The sequence below is a fragment of the Pteronotus mesoamericanus genome, unplaced genomic scaffold (genome assembly GCF_021234165.1).
Source record: "Pteronotus mesoamericanus isolate MK-2021 breed Mesoamerican mustached bat unplaced genomic scaffold, CSHL_Meso_final scaffold_232, whole genome shotgun sequence".
Classification (NCBI taxonomy): Eukaryota; Metazoa; Chordata; class Mammalia; order Chiroptera; family Mormoopidae; genus Pteronotus; species Pteronotus mesoamericanus.
The window spans coordinates 5,068,749-5,096,266 of NW_026555311.1; the positions used below are offsets into that span (position 1 = coordinate 5,068,749).

The 27,518-nt window shown below is 38.8% G+C and overlaps 1 protein-coding gene across 2 annotated transcripts in view; it reads right to left on the reverse strand.

Annotated features, from left to right (window-relative positions):
- The window catches only part of EGF (epidermal growth factor), a 94,522-nt gene that overhangs the window by 35,919 nt on the left and 31,085 nt on the right, over positions 1–27,518 (reverse strand). For both annotated transcript variants that reach the window (XM_054591622.1, XM_054591621.1), the window contains 7 exons: positions 15,777–15,902; positions 14,381–14,503; positions 10,587–10,709; positions 9,587–9,712; positions 8,355–8,491; positions 5,786–5,934; positions 941–1,045 (listed from right to left, as the gene is read on the reverse strand). In XM_054591622.1, coding sequence (XP_054447597.1) covers positions 941–1,045; positions 5,786–5,934; positions 8,355–8,491; positions 9,587–9,712; positions 10,587–10,709; positions 14,381–14,503; positions 15,777–15,902 — 889 coding nt within the window. The remainder of the gene's footprint in view (positions 1–940; positions 1,046–5,785; positions 5,935–8,354; positions 8,492–9,586; positions 9,713–10,586; positions 10,710–14,380; positions 14,504–15,776; positions 15,903–27,518) is intronic.

Below are 27,518 nucleotides of genomic sequence, written 5' to 3' on the forward strand. Positions count from 1 at the left end.
GAATATTACTAATTGAAAGTGTGTTCAAATGAATATTCTTAAATTAGTGTTAAATGCTGCAAAAGGCAATGAAATTTTGCTAGCTTGTCTCTCTGCTATTCATATGTAAAACTCACTGTATATGCAAAATTACAACATAGAGGGAAAAGCAGTTATCTATCATCGAGTTTCATACAATGTACTCAGTTAACTTGGTTAATTTTAAGTTCTGCATATCACATTCTATAACTTGCTGAGAAACATTTTTTGAGGTCGGTATCTTTTCTCTGCTCTGCTTAGGGATTGTTTTATTCTCACTTTTTTAGTAATGGGCTGGCTCCATGTCATTACCAATATATTATTTCTTGTAGACGACCATAAATAAAATAGAGTTAGTTTTTATCCTTGTTTTTTAAAATGTAGGAAGAAATTGGCGATTCTCCTTAATTCTCTGAACCTAAGCCAACATTTGTCATTAATTCATATTAGAACATAGAATCTTCCAATCTTTTATGATTTTTATTTCCTCCTGTCTAAATCTAAAACTGACCTATCTTTTGAACTCATAATTTTTCTAAATAGAATTAATAAGTCTTACAATATAAAAGTTATCTTCTGCTCAGGAAAGCAATAATGTAGCTTTTTAAGGAAACCAGTTTATTGGGCTTATGTTTAATTGATTAATGAATTACAGTTTATTTCTTTTCAGAAAGAAATTGAATTTGATTAAAATGAAAGGGCATTTAAACAATAACATTTTCATATAAAAATAGAAAATGAAAAGACATTTAAAAATGAAGATATTATGGTAGCCACATCATTTCTGAAAATGTGGACAAATCTAGTGGATTTTCTTCATTTCTGATTCCACTAGTCACCTGAGATCTTAGTACAGATTTTGAACATTAACATTTCAAATGTGGCCACAGCAGAAAGGCGCCTGAATTTCACAAATACCTACTTGGCCATCGGATGAACAGCGATTCCTCGTGGCTGAGAGATGTCCTCCTTAATGATTATTTCACGATGTTTTCCATTTAAATTACTGCCTTCAATGACAGATTTCCTAAAATGTATGTCATATAAAGGGGCTTGTTACATTAATTTACATTTTAGACAAAAATACTCCTTTTCCCTGTTTCTTACTGAATGCAAAGACAGGTATTCTGAACTACCCCCCTTGCATGTTGTGTGCGCACACACACACTCACACCCAATTCAGGACCGACTGCCCATATTTACCAAGTGCCAGTGTGTACCCCAGGTGATTAAAATGCACTGCAAAAGGGTAAGGTAAAAGGAGATTGTGTCAGTGGCCTGGCAGGGACAAAGCCAGTAGTGTAAATGCCACCACCCCTTTCTCCTGAGAACCATCCATCTCCTCTGGAACCAACAGCAGCCAGCGGGGTGAAGGTGTCAGCCTCGCGGTCACATATCCCGAGACGAGAGAGAGTTCACCTCAAAGGGCCACAGAGACAGCCAGCACAAGGACAGGAAGGGAGATCTATGTTGACTTTAACTTTCTTCCACAGGACACTTATAAAAATGAGAGCATCAAACTATTATTTGCTAAACTCTACATTAAAAAAAATAGCTCTCTGAATTTGGCAGAGAAGAAAATTCTTGTTTCCTAATGTTTCCATTTATTTGTAAAACAACCCTTTATTATCAGACAAATATTTACTGAGCAAGCATACTGTACTTGTCAGGGATTGGCTGAGGCACGGGAGACACAATAGCCTATCTCTGTTCTTATCGAGCTTCTTAGTTGAGCAGGAGAACCAGGGAGGGGAGGGAGAGGGAAGGTGAATAGACAGGGAAAGAACACCCTAAGCAGAGGCATCAGCAGGTGCCATGTTCGGGAGACCTAAGGGAGTGTGGGACAGTCATAATCTCGTGTTAGAAAGTTTGCTGTGGCTTTAGTGTGGAGAGGACGAGGCAGGCAAGAGATGATGGTGGCTGAGCTAGGGGCAGAGGCAGTAAGATGAACACTGGGTGGAATCAAATGCTAAAATTTATCCTCTAAAGCCAAACGCCGTCACTGACGTGTGAGGTAACCTGGGCTTCTGGGCAGCCTCTGGAGCAGATAAGACCACAGGCAGAGAGGGGAGAGTGGCCTCCCTTCCCACTAGGTGCTGCCTGTTCCCCACTTTCTTACTGAAACTAAAGAGTGTAACTATCTTTAACATAGTCAACAAACCTCTGGGAAGGGCCTACCACCACGTTCTTGTGTGCTGCTTGCTAGCCTTGTTTCCCTTCTGCAAATTAGGAAATATAACTATCTTGAATTCATTCAGCAAACATCTGGGGAGGGTTTACCCTCGTGTTCTTGTAGGTAATGTAGATAGGCAGGCCTGCCCAGAAGCATGAGGCAGGATCATTCTCTCCTCCTGATTATACAAAATGCTTAGGAGCCCTTCTGCAGTGGCTTATTGGAGTGCACTTTCTAGCTGCTAGGTGGAGAAGGGGTTTTATAAATTCCTCCTCACAGGCTATATGCAGGGGGAAGGTTAAGGTAAAACTGGCTTAGGGTCTGTGTTGGGTCAAATATGCTTTACAAACTTCCAGCTCAGGGCAGTGGATAATTTTTAAACCATTTATATTCCACTGCCAGTTTTAAAAGATAATTTTATTCTTGTCAGAAGGGTATTGCTGGATAGAAGGTATTTCTGAACTCAATGTGTCAAAGTCACTCAGCCACAACGGTCACTGTGTCTGTTCCCTGGTTGGGAGTGAAGGAATTCTGAAACGATTTTCTTCTGACAGTTGGTTCTGGGCTTCTTGTTACATCACCTCTAAATTCTTACTGTTCTGAGCAGGAGTAAGGTGATGAGAATTGAGACCAACATAAGCTCCTGACTCTGGAGCTGTTAGCTCGATACCACAGTTCTATTTGATTCAGCCAGAAAGCAAATCCCAAACTCCACTACCGGTAATGAGAAAGCTGAGAGGAATGTGGACACTGGGCTCACCCAAGTTCAAGCACAACCCTCAATCTAGTGGAACATCTTTCTCTTTATATCCACTACCTAACTGGCCCCAATGTCACTGGGACCCTCTAAGACCCACACTCTTCCAGGGCAAGAGTTGGCCATCCAGAAACATAGAGAAGTGATCTTTACCTCACAGTAGTTTTTATTTCAAAACAGTGAACAAATAGATATATATTTTTTCACTCTACTGATGTCTTCTTTGCTGGGCAATTGACTTTAGGAATCAGGATTCTTAGCACTAAATAATAGCATTGCTAGTGAAATTATCAATTAGCCTCCTTCCTACTGTTAGGTGTTAATTTGAATCTGTCTTTTCCGAAGCCAATATAAACTAGAAGCATCCCCTCTGGTTCTTTTATTGGTTAAGAGTTACCATGTAATCTAATATCACAAGCTTGGAATCTCAGTTATTTAAATCCAATTTCTAGCTAATATCAAGGTTTTCAAACTATAAACCTTTCATTTCCAGATAAATTAAAGGTTTTCTTTTAGCAGCTGCCTTTGGAGGAAAGAGGATTTAAGAAGGGCATGTTATTACTGAAGTCAGTGAACTAGGGACTCTGAGGTCTGCTTCTCCAGGATACGGTGCCTGTCTATGTCCTGAAGGCATCACCTCGGCAGTAGGTCCCCACAGTGCTATTAATCAAACACTGTTAAAATTAGAGGTGCCAGGCAAATGTGGGAAATATGAGGAGACCCAGCATCCTTAGAGGGGTCGACAGCGGCTGACATCTGCTGTCCTGATCAGCGTTTACACTTCTGAGAACAGCCGTGTACAAGCTCTGTTATTATGCACAGCTGACATTTTAAATGTCCTTTTAAGTAGGCTCATCACAGAGAAGGTCGTTATTATGATTTTTATTATTATTACAACTAAAGCCGACTTTCATTTGTTATATGACTCTAGGTTGAGCACATTTTAATCAGCTGTGATAGGGGATGCAGTATCTATCTATGATTATAAAAGGCATAAGCTTTGGAAGTTGTTGTCCTTGAGTTCAAATTCCAGATCCACTACTTGTGGGCTGTTTGACTTTGATAAAGTTATTTTCCCTCTTTGATTCTCAATGTTTTAAATCTTTAAGTTGGGAATAAAAGAACTTATTTTGGGGGGACTGGATGATATCATGGATATAAAGTTCTTAGTGCAGCATCTGGAACATTTCAGTTAATAAATAAACATCCAAAAAATAAAAGAATGAAGGTATAGTTAAATGAACAAATGAATGAATGAAAATATGCTCACTCTGGTGTAGATGTGCCTTATTACTGATAACCGTACATCACATCATACATCTGGTTTATTTTTTAAAATGTACTTGTTTCCATCCTGGCTGGAGTGGCTCAGTGGATTGAGCGCTGGCCTGCAAACCAAAGGGCTGCTGGTTCGATTCCCAGTCAGGGCACAAGCCTGGGTTGTGGGCCAGGTCCCCAGTAGGGGGCACATGAGAGGCAACCACACATTGATGTTTCTCTCCCTCTTTACCTCCCTTCCTTTCTCTAAAAATAAATAAATAAATAAAATTTAAAAAAAATGTTCATGTTTCCCATGGGTTATCCAGACCAAAAGAGAATTTCTGGAACATAGAAAGCCTACCCCCAAGCATATAAACCTGTTTCCTGGGACTTCTCCCTCTATGTTGGCATGGCTGATTTCACTGATGTGAAACCCTAATTAATTCTCCTTTCTTTTAATTTAACATGATTCCATGGGTACCAGGTGTTCAGACTGGCCATCATTTCGCTTTCTGGTTTTAAGCAACTCTGGGCAAATGTCATTCCAGCACGGAACGTCTCTGACACTGCCCTGTGAGGTGCTCTGTGGTTGGCGTCCTCTCTCTCCGACGCAGAGGAGTGGGCTCTCACAGCATGAGTGGGGGATGTGGACACTTCCTTCCTCACTCTCCTCCTACCCCCACCACCGTTCCTGGGGCCACGCAGGCCACACACATTCCCTCCCCCTCCCCTGGCCGCGGCCCCACCCCGCCCCCACCGCGCCAAAGCCCTCCAGTCCTTCCTGCAGCCTTAAGAGCAGTGTGTCAGGGGACAGAAACACCACAGCTTTGCTCTGGCTCTGCTATTTCCCACCAAAGTGAAAGCAGTCCATTCCTCTGATCTCAAGAGGGCTTTTCTCTCAACTCTAACATGAAGCTCTCTCTCCCATCTTCCTGTCGCTTAGAGAGCCATCATGTGGATTCTAGTCCAAGATTTGTCACTTGCATGTTGTGTAACCTTGAATAAATCAGTTAGCCTTTTTGAGCGCTGTCTGTAAAATGAGGGGGCTGGGCCAGTTGATCCCTGAAGCCCCTTCCAGCACTCCCTCATTTGGCAATTATTTAGTCATGGCCTTATGACATTTCTTGTACTAAAATTTAGACCAAGCCTTTGTATTAGTGTTTCCTGTGTATATGTTCCTTATCCCCTGGTTAAACTGTGAGCCGACTGAAAGCTCCTCAAGCTCCTTTGTGCCTCCCGTGATACCTGGGAGAGCACCCCATCCATAGCAGACGCCCACAGAATGCTTGGTGACTGTATCCCCACAGGTTTTGCGTTACTAGCCTGAAGTGCAAAAGCACATGCTACTTAATTGGTCTTCAAAATTCTCCTACAGATACAGATCCAATCTTGATGGAGAGAGAAACATTTGTTTTGTGGTGGGATGGGGTCGGGGGAGTGTGAATAGGGTTGGGGGCATCTTTCTTCCACTCTCAGCCGGATCCCCAGGCGTATTTTCCTGTATTCAACGTGGAGGGTGAAGCCAGCGATATTACCTATCCCATCACTCCTATCGCACATGGCTAAAAGGAACATACCCTCTGTCTGTCCAATAGAGTTTACGGTCAATCCAGTCTACAGCAAGACCTTCTGGAACATCTACTCCTTCTTCAATAAGCCTTTCTCTCTGGGAACCATCCATATTGGCTCTCTCTATCCACTTCAAGGTCGTATGGGCAAAGTATACCTACAAAAGAAAACACAGGCATTTCTGAAGGATTTGTTTTAAAAATGAATATGGAATATATAAAAGTGGGTTAAGTATCATACAGTGGCATTATTAAGAACTTGCCTTTGGACATCGATATACCTGTAACTGAACTTCAACTATGCCGCTTCTTAGATACTTGTAAACTTAAGCAAGTTAGTCAATGTCTCAGAGTCTCAGTCTCCTCATTGGTAAAATGGGGATAATAACACCAAGTATATTAGTTTTATGTATAAAACTCCTTGAAGGAACTGGAAGAGATTAGCTAAAGAACATATATGCATATATGCATAGCTTATGGACACAGACAACAATTTGATGAAGGCTGAGGTGGGGCTTGGCAGCTTGGTGTAGAGGGAAAAGGGGAGGGGGGAATTGGAAAATCTATAATAGTGTCAACAATAAAAGTAAACAAGCAAACAAAACAACGAAACAACAACAACAAAATGTCCTTAGTCCTGTGCCTGGCACATAGTTTTATTGTGACTGGGAATTTATTAATCTTTGATCATTGATTAATAACAAAGCCATTGCATTTGAACCCTAAGCTCCCACAGCCTGAAAGGGAGCAATGATTTTCAGTTTAACAGGAGCTACACGCTGGCTCCGCCCTCTACTGCGCAGCCCACGGCACTCTGCTTCACGGCAAGCCGGGGCACACAGGTTTCTCCCAGTTTTGCCACTTATTGTTTCATTATCTTAGCTAAGTAATTGAACCTCAATTTTTTCAACTGTAAAAATAATGAAGTTAGACTAAATATTTGTTAAAGTTATTCTTCATCTTTAACCTTACTCAATTACATTTTAATTAATCCATATTGGATACTGTCCAGTAGAGCATACTTTGCAGGTACAAAATTGGTTTTTTTTTCAGTCTAGTATGCAGACTATTAAACAGGTACAAGTATTTCATAAGAATATTAAAAACTGCTGTGGGTCATCTTACTATTTAATAATAGCATATGTGGGATTTTAACTGTGAGTACACATATATACATAAACCTATAATCGATGAGAGTATTCACAAAATGGCAATTCATTAAATAATGGGCTATAACCTTTCCAGATAAAATAGAAGAGGTTATATTTTATAATTAATAAAAATCTCATATTCAAAAACAATCTGCTAGAGTGCTGCTTCTCAAATTGGAAGAGGCACAGAAAGCCCCTGGGAATCTTGTTCAGATGCAGACTCTGATTCCATGGTCAGGGTGCAGCCTGAGAGTCTGCGGTTCTAACAAGCTCCAGGTTGGTAACACTGCTGGTCCAAGGAGCACCGTTTGAGACGCAAGAAAATAAGAACGTTGACCAGAAAAATTTTTTAAAAAGCACACAACTTAAAATTCATTCTAGGTCTTCTTATTTGCCTAGTTGTAAAAATACTGACTGTGAAGGAAAAAAGACTTCTTTGGTAATAACTGAATCTTGAACTGAGTTTTTCTATTAATTACTTTTTTCTGTTAATAATTCTTCCATGGAGTCATACAGATGTTCAATTCAGCTCAGGAAAAGGAAAGATGAATTGTTCACTAGTGTTTAATTACTAAACTTCTATTTGCAAAAGTAGTTATAGTTGGCCATCAATCCATACCAATTAAATACAGAATCGGTTTGCTTCCCTGTTTTTTGGCCATTTTCCAGACTGCTTCAAATCAGGAAAAAACAAAAGTACAAAGTTTAAAATTCTAAGAATTAATCTAACAATAACTAAATAATTATGGAGGGTAATTAATAACTATGTAAATTTATATATGGGTGATAACTCCCCAAAGGATGCTGTAATATTATTTCAAGCACATTCTAATTTAGCACAAATACAACTAAAAAAGATCAAATGATCAACTGATTGAGTTGAAAAATATAAAAATTTCAAGTTTTATACAAAAACTTCATGAAGAAAATTGATTATGTAAAAAATGTCATGAGTTAGACTGCCATTCCCAAATGAGCGATAAAATTTATGTTTTCTGATTTTTGCAGTTAAGAAGCCACTGAATTCCTTCCCTCAATGAATGTACCAAATGCAAATTACTAACTCAAACTTTCTAAGCCCCACCCCAATCTCCCACTTCTCCCTATTTATGGGCTTCTCACTATACGTATAGTGGGGGCACTGTACTAGGCTCCCATCCTCATGTCCAGAAACAAACCTAAACTTGAGACTCTGTTCAACCATCTCCAATAAAATGGCTGAATCCCATCAAGAACCAGGGTTATGATAACAGAAAATCCTTAAAATTTCTCAAATGACGTTTCAATGTCTATATTTAAACATTTCTGTGCCTAATGGGTTTGATCTTAGCAGAGGATTTTCAAGTAGTCCAGGTCATCTGTTGAGACAAAATTCTCTACTCTATTCTTAAAGCACAGCCACATCTGTTCAAGTGACAAAAAGGTACCTTATTTTCCACAGGGTCATGATCAAGTGCGAAAACTGTTCCCATTTGTTGGCTGAGGAGGGTTCCATAGTCTGCTCCATCAAAATGCATATGTCGAATATCTTGAGAATTGGCAAACAGCAGAAACGGTAGTGGTCCTGATAACCAAATTTAAATATGGCTCCATTTAAAATATGCCTTGGAAGACAAGAGGCACTTCTGACTCTTCCCTTTCATTGCGCCCTCTTCCTTAATTTCTGCAGTAGTTGTTTTCTTATTTTCCCACCAGTATGTGTAGGTTAAGACAGGCAAGAAGAGTTTCTCTTCCATGAGGTGACATACTGCCAGAATTTCATCACTGGATTCCTCCCTGTCTAGAGGCCTGCTTTTAAAATGCAAATTACTTAAAAAGGAGCCAGCATTAAATAACTAACACCATAACTAAATGATACAAGTTTTAGTGATGTAATCTCCCTGATTCACACACACTGAAGCATATTAATATTAGCAGATTTTATTAATTCATGTCCAAATAAATGCCCTTCTCTGGCTTGAGCACTTCTTGAAGGGAAGCATGATTTTTTGAGTTAACAAAAAGACCCTTGTTATCTTTCAGAACTCAGATTATGTTATATTAACTAAGGCCCTGGGAAGTTGAAAGTATTGAGCTCTAACTAAGGCAAACTCTGCAGGCTCATCATCATGTTAATGTTATCCCAGATTATAATCATGATGAACATCAGGAGAGATGAAATCAATGTGGTATGAATCTAGGATTTCCAAGGCTGTTGAGGACACAAGAGATGTAATAACAGCAGAAGAAAATATAGTTGAAGCATACAACTTCATATTAAATTCCAACATGAAAGAAAACAGAATTTGTTCAAGTATTATTATTATTATTATATTCACTGGAGAGTTGACAATCAAATCAATAAACAAATATTTATTCAATTCCTCTTGACTATAAAGTGTTGAAATCCATTCTGGTCATGACTTTCACATATACTAGAATGCCACACTTGATGTTATAGTAAATCTTTGCCAAATACTAATTAACGTCTGAATATTCCTCAAAAACATGATTATTATTTATTTATACTTATAATGTAATTTGTTTTCCATTTCCAAGAATAAAAAAAAAATCAGATGTTCTACCCAGAGGTCAAAAGCAATTTAATGCTCTGTCTTTCTAAATGCAATGTGGTTTTCACACACTTTCGCAGACACACTCAGACACCCACAGCACTAACCTGAAGCTGCACAGCTTTTTTTGTCCAGTTGTAGGTCATACCCAGGAAGACAACCACATTCCCAAGATACTGGGCTGAGTGGAAGGCAGAGTTGGCTGCACCCACCATTATCAGGCGATGAACAGCCTATAAAAAACAATTAGCTAATGATGCTATATCATTCAAAAATACAATTTTCTATCAGAATATTGAGGTGAGCCAAGTATATGTTGATTTTTAAAATCACGTCCACAATCACTCATACTGCTGCAATCAAGTTGTTTTTCCGAGATTAGAAGCAAAATGTCACCATACTCTACTTCCTTATAACCTAACATCTTGAAGTTAACCCTTCACATCCCAATGGCCCTTGTCCTCTTGTTCTACTACTGAGTTCAAGAACACGTGCATTGGCAACTGGCCAGATTACAAAATACATTTTGATGAGTTTGGCAATTGGTCTAACTCTTCCTAGTAATATATTTTTCTCTCTCTCACATTTTTGGCCTCTTGACTTCTTTTGCTTTCTTTATTTTTATTTTTTAAAAAGCCACACATAAGTCTTCTGCTAATTTAGTTACATCAATTCCTCTATATGTTTCAGTCTATGAAGATAAAAGTAAAGAGGTATTTCTAGGTGCGAGGAACAGGCTAAGCACTTGTACCCACCAACCTGCTTAATCCAGGCTACAAATCCAGGGGGCAGGTATCATTAACCTCTCTACAGAGGAGGAAACTGAGACCAAGAGAGAGCAGTGACTAGTCCAAAATAACACTGTGAGTAACTGATCGTGCAACCTCAAGGCTGCCTAATTTTAAAGCCCTTGCTGAGAAACTCCACACTGAGCTATCTAAAGGCAAAACAAAAACCAAAAATATCACTGAAATCTAGGCTAATCCATTGCATAAATATCTTTTGATGTATAATGTTGGAAAATCTTTTCTTCTTTGCTAGTAATATGCAAATTTTAGGCATACCTTAGAAAATAAATACTTTCAAACAAATAGTATATAAACTTACCGCTACATGTTTTTCCATCTGTCTCAAGCACTGAGCCTTCTGGACAGAAACACGTGGGACCATCTGAAGTCAGAACACAGTCATGGCTGCATTCAGATGCATTGCTTGGGCAGGAAATTAATTCTAATTCATGAAGAATAAGGTCAAGATTAATGTTAAATCAGTTTGTGGAAATTGAGTAAATTTAATTGTCATTAAAATATTATCTTAAAAAAGTAAGTTAAATAAAAATTAAACATTTATGAATTGCTGTGGCAATGAACATACAAAAATAAAGAAAAATTCAAATCTAAAAAATTATTAAAAACCTCTGATCTTGGAAAACAACTAGTTTCCTCTAAGTTTCATTTATGTCAAATAATATTTTTAAAGTTGTTAGTCATCAAAATTCCAAAATATTTTAAATGGAACTTGGATGAATGATTCTCAAGTCATCTGGAAAAAAAGATTGTGTGTGTAGGGAAAACTAAGAACATTGTATAACTGTGGTGAGGTGTAGAAAGAGAATGAGAGGCACTGAACAAATATTAAAACGTATCATAAAAGAGCAATAATTAAAGTGGTGAGTAATGAGTACATGAAGAGACAGAAAGGATATTAGAACCAAATAGAAAGACTATTTTAGAAAAGACTAAAGTACACATAAGAATATAGCTTGTGACAAAAGTATTGGGTTGGCCAAAAAGTTTGTTCCATTTTTTTCTGTACAGTGGCTCTACTAGTGCTTAGGTGACTTTAATTTCATTCAAAACAATTTTGGTAAATTGTACTGTCACAGCTATCATATCGGTGTATATTTAAATAAAACATCAAAATTGGTGAATTTTTGTGCAGCCATTTTAATATTGAGGATGGAAGAAGATATATAACAATTTCAGCATATTATGCTTTATTATTTCCAGAAAGGTAAAAATGCAACTGAAACACACAAAAAAGACTTGTATAGTATATGGAGAAGGTGCTATTACTGATTGAAAGTGTCAAAAGTGGTTTGCAAAGTTTCTTGGTACTATTCACGTTTTTGCCAAATAATTCTTTGTGGTGGGGCTGTCTTATGCACTGGAAGATGTTTAGCAGCACCCCTGGCCTCTACCCACTAGAAGCCAATGGTGGGAGAGAGCCAACATACTCAAAATATCCACATCAATAAAGTTATTGGTAAAAATGAAATTGTGTCTTTTATTTTATGGAGAAAACTAAATGGAAATTTTAGCCAACCCAGTATTTTAAATCATTGGGCATGTGAAAGATGATACAATAAATGGTAGAGAAATAACTGAGTAATGATTTGGAGCAAAAGTTAAATTCGTATTCTACAGTATACATCAAAATAAATTCCAAGTAAACCAAACATTATAATGTAAAATATACACTATAAAAGTTCTAGAAATTGGACAATCAAGTGAGAGTGTACGTATTGTGCTTGGCACAGAGTGGTCTCCACAACATATAACACCATGTACTTGAATATATTTGCCAATAGGTAAACCATGTGGTTTTAGAAGAAGGACAAGCTCCATAGACAGGCACAAAGGTAATAGTAATTTCCAAGAAATTCATTATCATTCATCCATTTGCATGTGCCCAATTTCATAAGCACATATGACATCCAGACTGACCTATGCCCCATCATCTCTGAAGCACGTCTAAACCATATACATTATCTTATATTTCTACTTAGCTTTTCTACTTAGCTATACTAGTAGATTCTATAAGAATTCTATAAGAAGATATCTGAGTATGTAATCCTAAATTTGAGTTGAAAATATTCATATAAACTCACAATATACTTTATAAAAAACTGTATTCCTACCTCTGATTACCCAAAAGACTTAGAAACAATGACTAATTAGTAACAGATTATGTTCTCTAAATACAATTTCCCATCAAAAGGAAACAATGTGCCTCCAGAGATTGATAAATTCAGGTCTAGGTAATAGAATATACAAGACAAGCTTAGAAAATATGTGCTACAGGTAATGAGGAAACTATTAAAGACTACTGAGGTCAAGGACCCATTTGCAGAAGCTCCCATTGGCCAAAAAGAAACGGTTTTCTCAGTGGTAAGGATAACAACCACAGTGGGTAGAAACACATCAAAATTGTTGCAAATCCAGTATTTATCTTATCTAACTGTACAAATTGTATCTTGCAGTAACCAAATAGTTAATGCAAGAATATTTTCTTTATAAACGTTTTCCAATGAATAATTAAAAGTTACTACTAGAACTAGCTATCACCATTTGAAATCCTTGATGAAATAATGAATCTAGCCTGGGCCAGTGTGGCTCAGCTGGTTGGGTAGCGTCGCACAAAGCAAAGGGTTGCGGTTTCTGTTCCCAGTCAGGGCACATGCCTGGGTTGCGGGTTCAGTCCCTGGATGGGGCATGTAGGAGAGGCAGGAGATCAATGTTTTTCTCCCTCTCTTTCTCTATCCTTTCCCCTATGTCTAAAAATAAATAAATAAACTCTTTGGTAGGGGGAGGAATAATGAATCTAAGGAGTGATTTGTAATGGCTGCTACAAACATGCCCTGAGAGACAACTGGGCTCTTTCTTGCCCTGCCCCCCAGCCATCTTGGCAGCTTTGGTGTGTTTTTAATAGGTGGGGGTCTCAAACGAAAAGAAGGAAGATGGTCACTGAAAAAACAAAAAGTTGCTGGAGTCAACTCTCACCTCCAACTCATTATAAAAAGTGAAAAGCCAAAACACACAATGGAGAAAAAAAAATGGTGCTGGGAAAATTGGAAAGTCACATGCAAAAAAATGAAACTAGATTACAGTTTGACCCCTTGTACAAAAATTAATTCAAAATGGATCAAAGAATTACATGTAAGATCTGAAATAATATAGAACATAGAAGAAAACATAGCTACTAAACAATAGACCTTGATGGGAGAGAACATTTTATGAATTTGACCCCAAAGGCAAAGGAAGTAGAGCTAAAAATAAATGAATGGGACTATATCAAACTAAAAAGCTTTTTCTGCACAGTAAAAGAAACTGACAACAAAACAAAAAAGCAACCAACTGAATAGTAGATGTTATTTGCAAACAGCTCAGACAAGGGGTTAATAATATCCAAAATATAAAAAGAATTCATACAACTCAATACCAAACAAACAAATAATCCAATTGAAAAATAGTCAGAGGCCTGAACAGACACCTCCCCCAAGAAGACATACAAACAACTATCAGATATATGATATGTTCAACTTCACTAGCTATTAGGGAAAATGCTAATCAAAACTACCTGTTAGAATGTCTATTATCAATAAGACAGGTAATAAGTGTAAGACAGATTGTGGGGAAGAAAGAACCCTCCTTCACTGCTGGTGGAAATGTTAACTGGTACAACCACTATAGAAAACAGTATGGCAATTCCTAAAAAAACTAAAAATAGAGTTACCATAAAACCCAGTAATCCCTCTTTTGGATATTTACCAAGAAAAAAAAAAACCCTCAAAAACATTTATTTGCAACAACTGAGGCAACCCAGTCAGGACTGTAATATTTTCCATACAAACACATGTAAACCTACTTTTGCTCTATGCTGTTTAACAAAATATCATAAAACATGGATAAAGAAACTTGTTTTCCAACCTTAGAAGTTTCGGTTTAACAGATGTGGGGGAGAGTCCAGTCATTCATTAAAAAAAGAAGACAAAATAAAACTCGAAGGTAACTCTGATGCATATTGCTGATCCAAGCCCATCAACCCAGACCATAGCCCAGACCTCAGAAACATCAGTGAACATGAAGGAAATGATGCGATAAATACTTGTTGTGACTTACGGTGACACCGTTTCCCATCAGGAAGCAGAACAAATCCTGCAGGGCATGTGCAATAATAGGATCCAGCAATGTTTTCACACCCGAGAGTACAGCCATGATTCCAAAGGGCACATTCATTGATATCTACACAGTAACAACAGCAAAACACATGTGGTAACTTCTGCAAATAAATTGTAGTATCCCTAATAAGTCAGCTCAAAATAGTCTCTCACTTATACCCACTGTACCTGACCATAAAAAGGCTGTGTTTGCTATCCCAGCAGAGGGTGAGAGAAATCGGTTCAATTATCATGAAAGTCATTTTTATTCTGTCATAGTTTAAACTTTCAAATATAGAATTACTCTTGGGGAAAAAATATAGTACAACTTCCCCTGAAAAGATATATCAACTTAAAGCCAGCTAAGGCAGGGCTGTTGAAAGTTCTTGACAAGAAAAGAACGTTCCTACTCTGCTCTTCAGCTTCTTAAAGATGACAGGAGCCATCACCTGAAGGTGGGCGCGCTCAGCAACATCGTACGGACTGACACCCACCCTTCCAGGTCGCTGTTCTATGGGATGGCTCCCTCTGACTAATCCCAGGTGAGCAGGGGACTATATTTAACATGTAGGTGTCACGTTGACCCAATGTCTCAACCCAATTACTTCCATTGGATTCTTTTCATCAGTAGCTCACTGAAGAAAGGACCAGTATTTCTTCTGGGTTCATTCAATGTGGTCTAAAGTCTCAAGTAGGAGGAGCCCTGACGACCAGCCTGCTTCACAGTTTCTCTGGATTCCCACTAGACCTCCATGGGATGAAACGCGGTATTGCATACTCTTTGAGAATCTTGACAGCTATGGGACTACCTCCCAAAAATATTTGAAAATACTGACATGTTGCACACAGTCAAACCCACGGAGGTCCATGGAATCCACTCAGAGAACCCCTGTCTAATGTTAACCTCTGAGTAGCCTCTGGAAGCATTTGATCTAGGAACAGAATCTATAATGAGGTGCTGAAAGTATCACAAAGACTTTAAAAGCATGAGGGGTGTGGGGGGGGGCGGGGGTGACCCTGGCTGGTGTGGCTCAGTGACTTGAGTGCTGGCCTGTGAACCAAAGGGTCGCAGGTTGATTCCCAGTCAGGGCACATGCGTGGACTAAGGGCCAGGTCCCCAGTAAGGTGCTGCCAGAGGCAACCGCACATTGATGTTTCTCTCCCTCCCTTCCTCTCTCTAAAAATAAAAAAATAAAATCTTTAAAAAAATAAATAAAAACGTGTGTGCGGGGGAGGACAGATAAAATTTTTTTTTGTGGAAAGAAGGTGGGGAGTAAAATTGGTTTCACACTGAGGCTCTGGAGGGCCCGCTGGAAGAGCAGCCGCTGTCGTTGCTGCAGAGGGCCACCGCGCGTTACCTTCACAGTACTTTCCGTCCGGGCTTAAGGCATATCCCTCCGCACAGGAGCACGAATGAGACTTAGGGTCTCGCCCACACACGCTGCCTCTGCAGTTACCTTCCTTCAGTTTGCAGAGTTTCTGACCTAAAAGAGAAGATGGTTTATTTGAAGCAGAGGTGTGTTTCGACAGGAGACAATGCCCGGTTCGTCCATGGTTCTTAAGAAGTCTGATCTCCCTGTGACAGCAGCAGGGGGCCCACTGCTCTAGGGTCAGGCTGCTGTAGACGGATGCGCAGCTCTCCAAAACCCATTTCTTTTTCTAACTGTGTTACTCCTACAAAAGCTCTCAGGATACGGTGTCCTAATTAGCCGGAGATGTTGTTCTTTGGGTTACAAAAGCTAAACACAACTTAGCTTTTCTCATTATGATTTATTTTTATAAAAAAATAATAAAGTACATAAACAATTCTAAAAGTGAAATATCTCTTTACAAAATAAAAAAGCTTCAAACCTAAGAACATCTTTTCTTAAGTATAATATTTATGGGTCAGATCTATATATTTAGCTGTTTTTAAGATCATTATTTCAAGAAAAACATCTTTCAGAATTAATAAATACCATTGTCATATGTCTTCTCTCCAAATTTCTGAGTTTATTGCTTCCAGCATTCCATGTTTAAAAAGAAAAGCCCAAGGTACATAGTAAAATCTGCTCAGTGAGATAGGTTCTTCGGTTGAATTAGCTAAATATAATGAGCAACAAATGGCCAATGTGATACCTTTGATTATCAAAGCCAGAGTCAAGGGCTAGACTAGTAACACGTATATCTCTGTTCAAATTGCGCTCTTTCTTATTCTTTGACATTTTTAACAACAAGACCTTTGTGAAAATGATCTGAAAAAGACTGAGATAAGCTTGAATCTGAGGGCAGATCCCAGGGTGCAGGTAGAAATGGAGGCCAGAGCTCTGAAAAGAGGTGACCTCAAGGGAAGAAGATGGGGGTCTTGGACCCTGATTCACATACGGTTGAGGTCAGTGAGAACCTGCGAATCAAGAGAAGAACCAAACAGCTAGGAGCAGGACTGCTGAAAACAGCCCTGCCATCAAAGGCACAAGAAACAAACCAGCGGGGGGCCGAGACCATTCTCCATGTACGTCTCTGTCTACGTATAGTCTCCTCAAACTGACTCTCTCTGTTTCTATTTTAAATCATTTAACACTTCTCTTGACCAATACCAGCATGACACAGTAGAAACATATATTTGCCCTCTGAAAATGTCCCTAATGTGCACTGAGACCACCTGAAGGGCGTGTCACACTCCAGAGGTTCTGATTTGGTAAGTCAAGGGAATGACACAGGAATCTGCATTTTTCACATGAGAGAGATTTTGAAGCTGGGAATCTTCCCATCGCACTCTGAGAAACACCAGTCTAATGTTCTAATGAAACACCTCTCCTTCATCTCAGTTACCAATACCTCCTTGTACCCAGTCTCTGCTACTCCCTTACTTACTTTAAACTTGTTTATTCAGATTTTTTCAGAATTAAACCCAAATCAATTCTGCCAATTATTCAATACTATTTCAATAAGACCTACTAAGTCAGTTAAGATTTACATTGAATAGTATTTTTGGATATTCCAAAATTTTGTTTTTATCCATGTTTTTTGTGCCAATTATGAGTTATAGTATATTGTTTTTCACGTTCCCACAGGCTTCAAATATAAAATTATAATTAAGCCAAATTAAAGATAAAATAACCCAAAAATTTACAGTAAATGACTAAAATTAGAAACTCATAAATTAATTGGAGACAAAATACACTCACTGCAAATTTCTTTTTTAAAAAAACATGTAATTTTTTTAACTTTAATGTATTAAAAGTTGCAAGTAAACAACAACAAAAGTCCACAAAGTTTGATTTGAACTTCTAATGGCACCAAAGTACTACCGCTTTCTTGGGGTAACAAAAAATTGAACTATTATGTTTCCTGTAAATATCCCTTATAAAAATCTTTCCAAACCCAGCATGATAGATGACCACTGCATTAAGAATCAGGAAAACAGTTCTTCCTTGACTTTGTCTTTTACATTGAATCACTTTTCTTTTTGACCTCAGTTTTCTAATCCATGAAATTAAAGTGTTAGGTGGATATTCTCTGCGATCTGCCACTTGAAAAAAAATTTTTTTATGGTTCTATACAGAATCAGATGTCTGTGGTACATTCCTCTAAGTTTATACTGTAAAATTCCCAAACCTTTAATTACTGTTTATGGTATGTTAATGGAGATGCAAACTGACTAATGAAGAAAATAATTAGTGTCTAGGATACAGGAAATGCTTTTTCCGTCATCTAGATCCAATTTTTTTTTTTTGTGGGGGTATTTTTTCACCACCTCTCACATGCCCTTATGTGTGTATTTATCATCATAATCACAATTGTCACCATCATAATCACAACTAGGTATATTCGCCTTTATTCCATTAATTAATAAAGTTCTGAGAATAAGGCATATATATATTCCATTCACATTTATAGGCCCACTTAACATGGTGCCTTTTACAACATAGGTGTACTGCAGACACCTGGAACACATGCACAAAAACCTGTGATTGTGTCATCTGCAACTTAATTTCTTTATTTGATTTCTCCTTCAATTTCCAGTCACCCTTAGAGTTAGAACGCAAACAGATGCTGAGACTATGCTAGCCCAGTATCCTTTCCAACATACCATGCTGCTGATGGTTTTAATGACATTATCAATAACATACATCACTCTTCAAAGATGAGCAAAGGCAGGAAAGCAATCACTATTTTCCTCTGAAGGTGTTGATAATGTGACCTGAATTCAGACACTAAACACTTTAAAAGGTCATTTTAGGAAGTGGCAAAACATACAGGATTGGGGCTATATTTTTGTTTAATCTCCTTAATCTTCTGCTGTTCTTTAGCTTCAAATTAGGCCGAGGCTGGCACTCAGAATGCTGTTGCTGACCTCAGGTAATACCCCTTCCCAGAGCCCAGCAGTGGGGCTTAATTAGCTTTGAGATCAAATTAAAGCTCCTAATCACGGAATTTAATGTCCACTACCAACTGTTCCTTCAATAACTGTCTAGCTAACGCAGGCTCTCAGGAGCTTTACTACAGCCAGATAAATCTATAGATTTTTACCCTGGCCTAGTTCTGGAACAATGCATATGGGATTCCTTATCCTGCTTTTTCCCCACTGATCATATCTTCTTTCTACTTACCTCATTGACAAAGTCTTACTAGTCTCTTTCTTTTGAACCCATTCACTCTAATCATTCTTGTAACTAGATATTTAACACCCACAATATATAGCATATGCAATAAAAAAAATGTGAACATTTGTAAAACATTTACATTATCACATTTAATCTTCATAATAAGCCATTGAGCTATGCAGGGCAAGTATTAACTTCCATTTTACAGATTAGAAAATGCAATCTTAAGGATCATGTACAGGGAATAAGGGATAGAGCTTGGATCAAACTCAAGGCTTCCCGTTGTAAACCTATCTCTTTACCATACATAACTCATTTTATTGTGTTCACCTTATTGTGCTTTGCAGATATTGGGGCTTTTTATGAATTAAATGTTGTGGCAACCCTGTGTCAAGCAAGCTTGTAAGTGCCGTTTCTTTCAACATTTGCTGACTTCATGTCTCTTGTCACATTTTGATAATTCTCACAATATTTCAAACTTTTTCATTATTATATTTGTTATATGATTTGTGGTCAGTTATCTTTGATGTTACTATTGTAATTGTTTACAATAAGATAGTGAACTTAATTGATAAATGTTGCATGTGTTCTGGTTGCCTGGCCGTTTTTCATCTCCCTCCCTCCCCTTGGGCCATTCTGCTCTTGAGACATAACAATATTGAAATTAGGCCAATTAATATCCCTACAATGGCCTCTGAGTGTTCAAGTGAAAGGAAAATTCCGCATCTCTCACTTTAAATCAAAAGCTAGAAATGATTAAGCTTAGTTGTTGGGAACCATCCCTCCGGGCTTCAGGGACGGTAGCCTCGCCAACAGGTGAGAAGGCCCCAAGGCTGGAGCTGAGCAAGGAGGCCTCGGGAAAATAGGCCACTGAGGAGACAAAACCTGTCTGCCTAGCAGGGCTCACATCACCCTGCTTGGCCACAGGGTATGGCTGGTTAGTCAATGACAGGTAAGACCCCTCAGTGGCAGGGGCAACCTAAGACAGGCAGAGTTGCATAGGGGCCATCAGGGAAGGACTTGGGGGACAGAGAGAAGGGGAAAAAGACCCTCACCCTTTGGCTTTGATCTGAAAGAAGTCTCCTTATCTCTTGGTGGCTCTGGCCCGCCCACCTGGCTCAGGCTTGAAACAATACTAAAGGCAGATACAGCCCTAAACTGGATCGGGCGCTTCCTGAGGACAATTAGGCCTGGAAAAGGAATGCATTAAGTCCTGTGAAACTTACTTTTTTAGTAATGCCCTTGAGTGAATGAGTACTGATGTTTGGGGTTGAGCATAGAATGTGATCGGTTTCCCAGGTTTCAGGGCTGAATGGGCACCACCCTGACCTGAGATAAATCTCTTGTGTTCCTTCCATTGCTATCTGTTTGTTTTCTGTAAACATGGCCTTTTGTCACTGATTGAGGAGCTTTACATCCATGTTATATATCCCTGTTTTTTAGATTATGGCTCTCAATAAAAGCCACTTCAAGAGAAGGGCTGGGGACATTCTCCACTAGCAGGAATCGCCACACCCTTCCCCTGACAGACTGAGAGAAAAGTATCTGGATCAGCTTATTCTTATTTCCCCATCTGTGATGACCTGGAGAGGTTTTGCAGGACAGAGTCTGTCTTCTTCTCAGCTGGTGCCCAAACAGGGACCTGAAGAGTCTGCCTCACTTAGTGAGGAAGGTATGTCAAAAGCTGAGACAGACCAAAAACTAGGCATCTTGTACCAAGTAGCCAGGTTGAGAATGCAAAGGAAAAGTTCTTTTTTTAAATTATATCTTATTGATTATGTTATTACATTTGTCATGATTTTTCCCCCTTTGCCTTTTTCCACCCAGTACCGCCCAGCTCCCTCAGACAATCCTCCCACCATTGTTCATATCATGGGTCATGTGTATAAGCTCTTTGCCTACTCCATTTCATATGCTGTACTTTACATCCCATGGCTATTCTGTAACCACCTATTTGTACTTCTTAATCCCCTCACCTCTTCACCTTTCCTCCCATACAACCCTCCCATCTGGCAACCATCAAAATGCTTTCTGTATCTATAATCCTGTCTCTGCTCTTCTCATTTGCCTAGTTTTTTAGATTCAATTGTTGATAAATATGTATTTGATGACACTTTATTTGTAGTTTTGATCTTCTTTTTCTTAAATAAGTACCTTTAACATTTCATATAATAATGGTTTGGTGATGATGAACTCCTTTAGTTTTTCCTTGTCTGGGAAGCTCTTTATCTGCCCTTTGATTCTAAAAGATAGCTTTACTGGGTTCAGCAATCTTGGCTGTAAGTCCTTGCTTTTCATCACTTTGAATATTTCTTGCCAATCCCTTCTAGCCAGAAAAGTTTCTTTGGAGGAATCAGCTGGAAGCCTTATGGGAACTCCCCTATAGATGACTAACAACTTTTCTCTTGCTGCTTTTAAAATTCTCTCTTTATCTTTAACCTTTGGTATTTTAATTATGATGTGTCTTGGAGTGGGCCTCTTTGCATCTATCTTGTTTGGAACTCTCTGTGCTTCCTGGACTTGCATGTCTATTTTCTTCACCAAGTTAGGGAAAAAAATCTTTCATTATTTTTTCAAATGTATTTCTGATTCCTTGCTCTTTCTCTTCTCCTTCTGGCACCCCTCTGATGTGAATGTTGGAATGTTTGAAGCTGTCCCACAGACTGCTTACACTATCCACATTTTTTGGATTCTTTTTTCTTCTTATTCTGATTGTTTTTTGCTTCCTTATGTTCCAAATCATTGATTTGATTCTTGGCTTCATCCACTCTGCTGTTCTTTCCATGTAAATTGTTCTTTATTTCCATTAATGTATCCTTAATTTCTGACTAGATCTTTTTTTATGCTTTTGAGGTCCTCACTGAGTTCATTGAGCATCCTTAAAACCAATGTTTTGAACTCTGCATCTGATGGATTGCTTATCTCACTTTTGTTTAGTTATTTTTCTGGAACTTGGACCTATTCTTTCATTTGGGTCATGTTTCTTTGTTTCTTCACTTTGGCAGCTTCCCTGTGTTTGTTTCTATATATTAGGTAGAGCTTCTATGACTCTCTGTCGTGGTAGTGTGACCTAATTAGTAGGTGTCCTGTATGGTCCAGTGACACAGCCTGCCCTATCACCCAAGCTGGATACTTGAGGTGCACCCTTCATGTGGGCTGAGTACAGTCTCCTCTTGTAGTTGATCCTTGATTTCTGTTGGCCAGTCAATGGGAGGGATTTACCCAGGCTGGTCAGCTTCAAAGACTGGCTGTGACCACTGACCACCAACCTCCATCCTTTGTGGAGGATCAGGGGTGCAGGGCCAGGGTGGTGGTGCTCTGACATGGTCTATCACTGTCTACTGGGTGCACAGGCTCTGGGGTTTCCTGGGTGGTGCAGGCCAAGGTTAGCCCCTACCTGTGTTCTGTCTGGGGCCACCCTTCCTGAACTATAAAGCAATCTGAGATGGCTGCTACATGTGTTGGGCTTGGAGATTCCCAGGCATAGTTATGCTGTGAACTTAGCATGTCTGCTGCTAGTGGTTGGCCTGGGGCCACTTATCAAGAGGTACAAGGGGCTGGGTGCTCAGTGAGGCTGGTTGTTGCTTGTTTAAGAGGATTTAGGACATTTTGAAGCATGAGCCAATACCAGCCATTCATATGGAAAAGTCACAGTTTGGGTGTGCCAGTAAGTTGGGAGGGCGTGGGATAGAGTCTCAGGGGATCTCCAGGGCAGGTAAAACAGTTTTAGCCAGGTTTATGGAGTCTCAGATATGGCACTTACCTTCTGGCCCTGTGGCTTTGTGGCGGGAGGGTTCAGAAAGGGGACAATGGCCTCTGCGCATCTTTCTGTCTGGGAGAAAGCTGTATCCCAAGTCTCACCTTGATGCCAGACACTTCAGTTCCTCCCTGTATGCCAGTGTTGCCTTTCAAACTGCTACCCCAGTGCTGGAGCTCAGAGGGAGTGAGTCTGAGTAAGTCTATGTGTGGGCTCTTTAAGAGGAACTGCTTGGGGTGCCAACAGTTTCTCCCACTGACTCAATCCCTGCTGGTTTTTGCAGCCAGAAGTTATGAGGACTTACCTTCTTGGCACTGGAACCCTGGGAGCTGGGGGGCCTGGTATCAGGCTGGGACTCTTTGCTCTTGAGATCGTCCTCCTGAAATTTTATCTACCATCTATGGGTGTAGGACAACCCATTCTGCATCTCCATCTCTCTTATCAGTGTGGATCAATGTGATTTCCTTAGTTCTATAGTTGTTGAACTTCCATTCAACTCAATTTCTAACGGTTCTGGGTGATATTGCTTTATATTTAAGTAGTAGTTTTGATGCGGTTGTGCAAAGAATTGAGCTGTGTTTACCTATGCCTCCATCTTGACTGGAAGTTCAGGAAGAGTTCTTGAAGGAAATTAAAAATGCTACTCCACTGAACACATGAACAATAAGAAAGTGAAGCAGCCTAATTGCTGATAGATAGAAATTTTCAGTGGTCTGGATAAAAAATCAAACCAGCCACAACATTCCCTTAAGCCAAAGCTTAATTCAGGGCAAGGCCTTAACTCTTTTTAATTCTAGGAAGGCTGAGATAGGCAAGGAAGCTGCAGAAAGAAAGATTGAAGCTAGCAGAGCGTTTGTTCATGAAGTCTAAGGAAAGAAGGCAATTCCATAACATGCAAGTACTGACATAGAAGGTGCAGCAAGTAATCCAGATGATCTAGCTAAGATAATTAATGACAGTGGCTCCACTAAACAGCAAATCTTCCATGTAGACCAAACAGATTTAGATAAAAGAAGATTCCATCTAAGATGTTCACAGCTAAAGAGAAGTCAATGCTTGGCTTCAGAGAGTCAAAGGACTCTCTTGTTAAGGGCTAATGCAGCTGGTGACTTTAATTTGAAGCTAATGCTCATTGACCATTCTGAAATTCGTAGGGCCCTCAAGAGTTATGTCAAATCTCCTCTGCTTGTGTTCTATAAATGCAAAAACAAAGCCTGGTTGACAGCATATCTGCTTTCAACCTGATTTACTAAATATTTTAAGTCTACTGTTGAGGTCTCCTACTCAAAATAGAGAATGGTAGAGAATATTTCAAAATATTAATTCTTATTGACAATACATCTGGTCAACCCAGAGCTCTGATGAAGGTGTACAATGAGATTAACATTGTTTTCATGCTTGTTAACACAACATCCTTTCTATAGCCCATGGATCAAGGAGTAATTGTGACTTTCAAGTGTTACTCTTTAAGAAATTTCGTAAGACTATAGCTATTATAGATAATGATTCTTCTAATGAACCTGGGCAAAGTAAACTGAAAACCTTCTGGAGAGGATTCACCATTCTGTATGTCATTAAGAACATTTGTGATTCACAGGAAGATGTCAAAATGTCAATACTAACAGGAGTTTGGGAGAAGTTGATTTCAACCTTAATGAATGACTTTGAGGGGTTCAAGTTTACAGTAGAAGAAGAAAATACAGATGCCGTGGAAATAGCAAGAGAACTAGAATTAGAGTGGATCCTGAAGATGTGACTGAATTGCTGCAATCTTATGATAACACTTGAACAAAAAAGGGGTTCTTCTCATGGATAAGCAAAAAAAAAAAAAAAGTTCCTTCTTGAGATGGACTCCACTCTTGGTGAAGATGTTGTGAAGATTGTTGAAATGACAACAAAAGATTTAGAAATTTACATAAACTTGGTTGATGAACCAGAAGTAGGGTATGGGAAAAGTGACTCCAACTTTGAAAGTAGTTATACTGTGAGTAAAATGCTACCAAATAGCATCATATGCTACAGAGAAACCATCTTTAAGAAATTTCCACAGCTACACTAACCTTCAGCAGCCACGATCCTGCTCAGTCAGCGGCCATCAGCATTGAGGCAATACCCTTCACGAGCAAAAAGATTATGATTTGCTAAAGGCTCAGATGATGGTTAGCATTTTTTATCAATAAAGTATTTTTAATGGCATTATATAATATATTGTTTCTTTAGACATAATACTATTGCACAATTAATAGACCACAGTGTAGTATAAACAAACTTTCATATGCACTGGAAAACTCAAAAATTTGTGTGACTCATTTTATCATGATATTTGCTTTATTGCAGTGGTCTGGAACTGAACATGTAATACCTCGTAGGTTTTCCTGTATATATAAGGTCTGCCTGGAAAAAGTGCAGCCATTGTTAATATAATGAGAATGGTTTGTGCAACATTGTTATAACCTGGCAGCCAAGGAGAGTGGACCGGAATATGCATGCATGAACAATGATGGATTCACTGTACTACTCAGTGGGGGAGGTAGACGTTGTTGGGTGAAAATGTGCACTGTGTGGCCGTCACATTCAAAATGACTGAGCGAGTAGAGCAATGAATCTGCATCAAATTTTGTGTTAAGCTTGAACATTCCTCCATGGAAACTATTTGGATGATTTGGAAGGCCACAGCTACAGGCAACTGGTGATTGGTAGCCTCCTCATGATGACAATGTGCCTGCTTATGCATCATGTCTCGCATAGAGCTTTTTTTGCAAAATATCAAATCACATGGATGACTTATCTCCCTTACAGCCCATATTTGGTGCACTGCTACTTATGACTTTTCCTAAAGTTAAAATCACCTTTGAAAGGGAAGAGATTTCAGACTGTTGATGAGATTCAGGAAAATGCAATGGGGCAGTTGATGGCCATTGGGAGAACTGTGTGAGGCCCCAAGGTGTCTACTTTGAAGGGACTGAGTCATCATTGTCCTATGTACAATATTTCTTGCATCTTGTATCTCCTTCAATAAATGTCTCTATTTTTTTATATTACATGGCTAGATACCTTCTGGACAGACCTTATATATTATATACAATGTATTATATATAATATATAAATACAGAAATTATTATACATATAAAAATATATTTTCCTATAAAACCCAGGTATATTTTTGACTTATTTATTGTCTTTCTCAGCGAGTTCATAAATAAATGACTTCCTCAAAAAACTTCCCAAACTGTATAATATAAAAATTTATTCTTTTCTGTTAATAGAAAATAACAAGGAAGAAAATACAAGTACGGTCATTTTGTGGAAATCTATCCTAATTACAGTTTTAAAAAAATCACTCAGCCCAAATTCATCTACTTAGTATCCTTAATCATCTAAACCTCTCTAAAACTCAGAGAATAAACAAATCAACAGCCTCCAAGAGGTCAAAACAATGCTTTTTACTCTCAGAAGAGCCCCTCAGACCCACTCAGTCATTTATATTTTATACCGGTTTCTGACAAGTTTGGCCAGCCTATAGCATCAAAATAAAAATGCAAGGTGTGTATCCTTCACTCCCATTGTTGTCACCCCCAAAACCACTGCATTCCCTGACAGCAGAAGTGGCTACATGGTTCTAATGGTCTTTCTTGCTGACCCCAGACATAGCCTCAGCCTGGCTCCCAGACCTCCCAGGGCAGTTACAGGGAGAGTGCCGGCGAGATGAACTCCCCCCGTGACTTCCGTCTCTCCCATGAAGACTGGAAGCCTCAAATCAGGGATCCTCCTAGACAGAGACAGTACAATTTGAGTGTCCAAATTATAATAACTGCAATGAAATAAAACATGTCAGATATTTTTAAATCCATGAGTTTGTAAAGATGCTTTGAAAAAGATCACCATTGGAGTCTATATTAATGTTTATTCTGAAAAGAGATAAATTAGGGGGAAAAACCAAGCATTTGCCTTTCTTATAAAAGATTTTCCTCATATAGCTAATGTGAAAAAAATTTCTTCAATGGGAGAACATATTTGCTGACACATCTGTTAAGGGGTTAATATCCAAAACTTAAAAAATGTGTAAAACTCAACACCAAAAAACCAAACAATCCAATTGAAAATTGGGCAAAGGACCTGAATACACACTTTTCCAAAAAAGAAGACATACAGATGATCCATAGACATATGAAAAGATGCTCAACATCGCTAATCATTGGAGAAATGTAAATTAAAATCACAATGAGATAGCACCTCGCACCAGTCACAATGGCTGTCACCAATAAATCAACAAACAAGTGCTGGCAAGGATGTGGAGGAAGGGTATCCCTTCTGCAGTGTTGGTGGGAATGCAGATTGGTGCAGCCACTGTGGAAAGCAGTACACAGTAACCTCAAAAAATTAAAACTGGAACTACCTTATGACCCAGCAATTTCACCTCTGGGAATTTATCCAAGGAAACCCAAAACACTAATTCAAAAGAATATAAGCTCTCCTATGTTCATTGCAGTGTTCTATACAATAGCCAAGATTGGAAGCAGCCCAAGTGCCCATCAGTACATGAGTGGATAAAACAACTATGGGACATGCATAAGAAAGGCAATATGGATTTTATTCCATATACAATGGAATACTACTGGCTGTGAAAAAGGAGAAAACTTTACCCATTGCTACAGTATGGATGGACCTGGAGAACATTATGCTAAGTAAAATAAGCCGGTCCGAGGAAGACAAATACCATGTGATTTTACATGGTATTTACATGAACTAACAAGCAA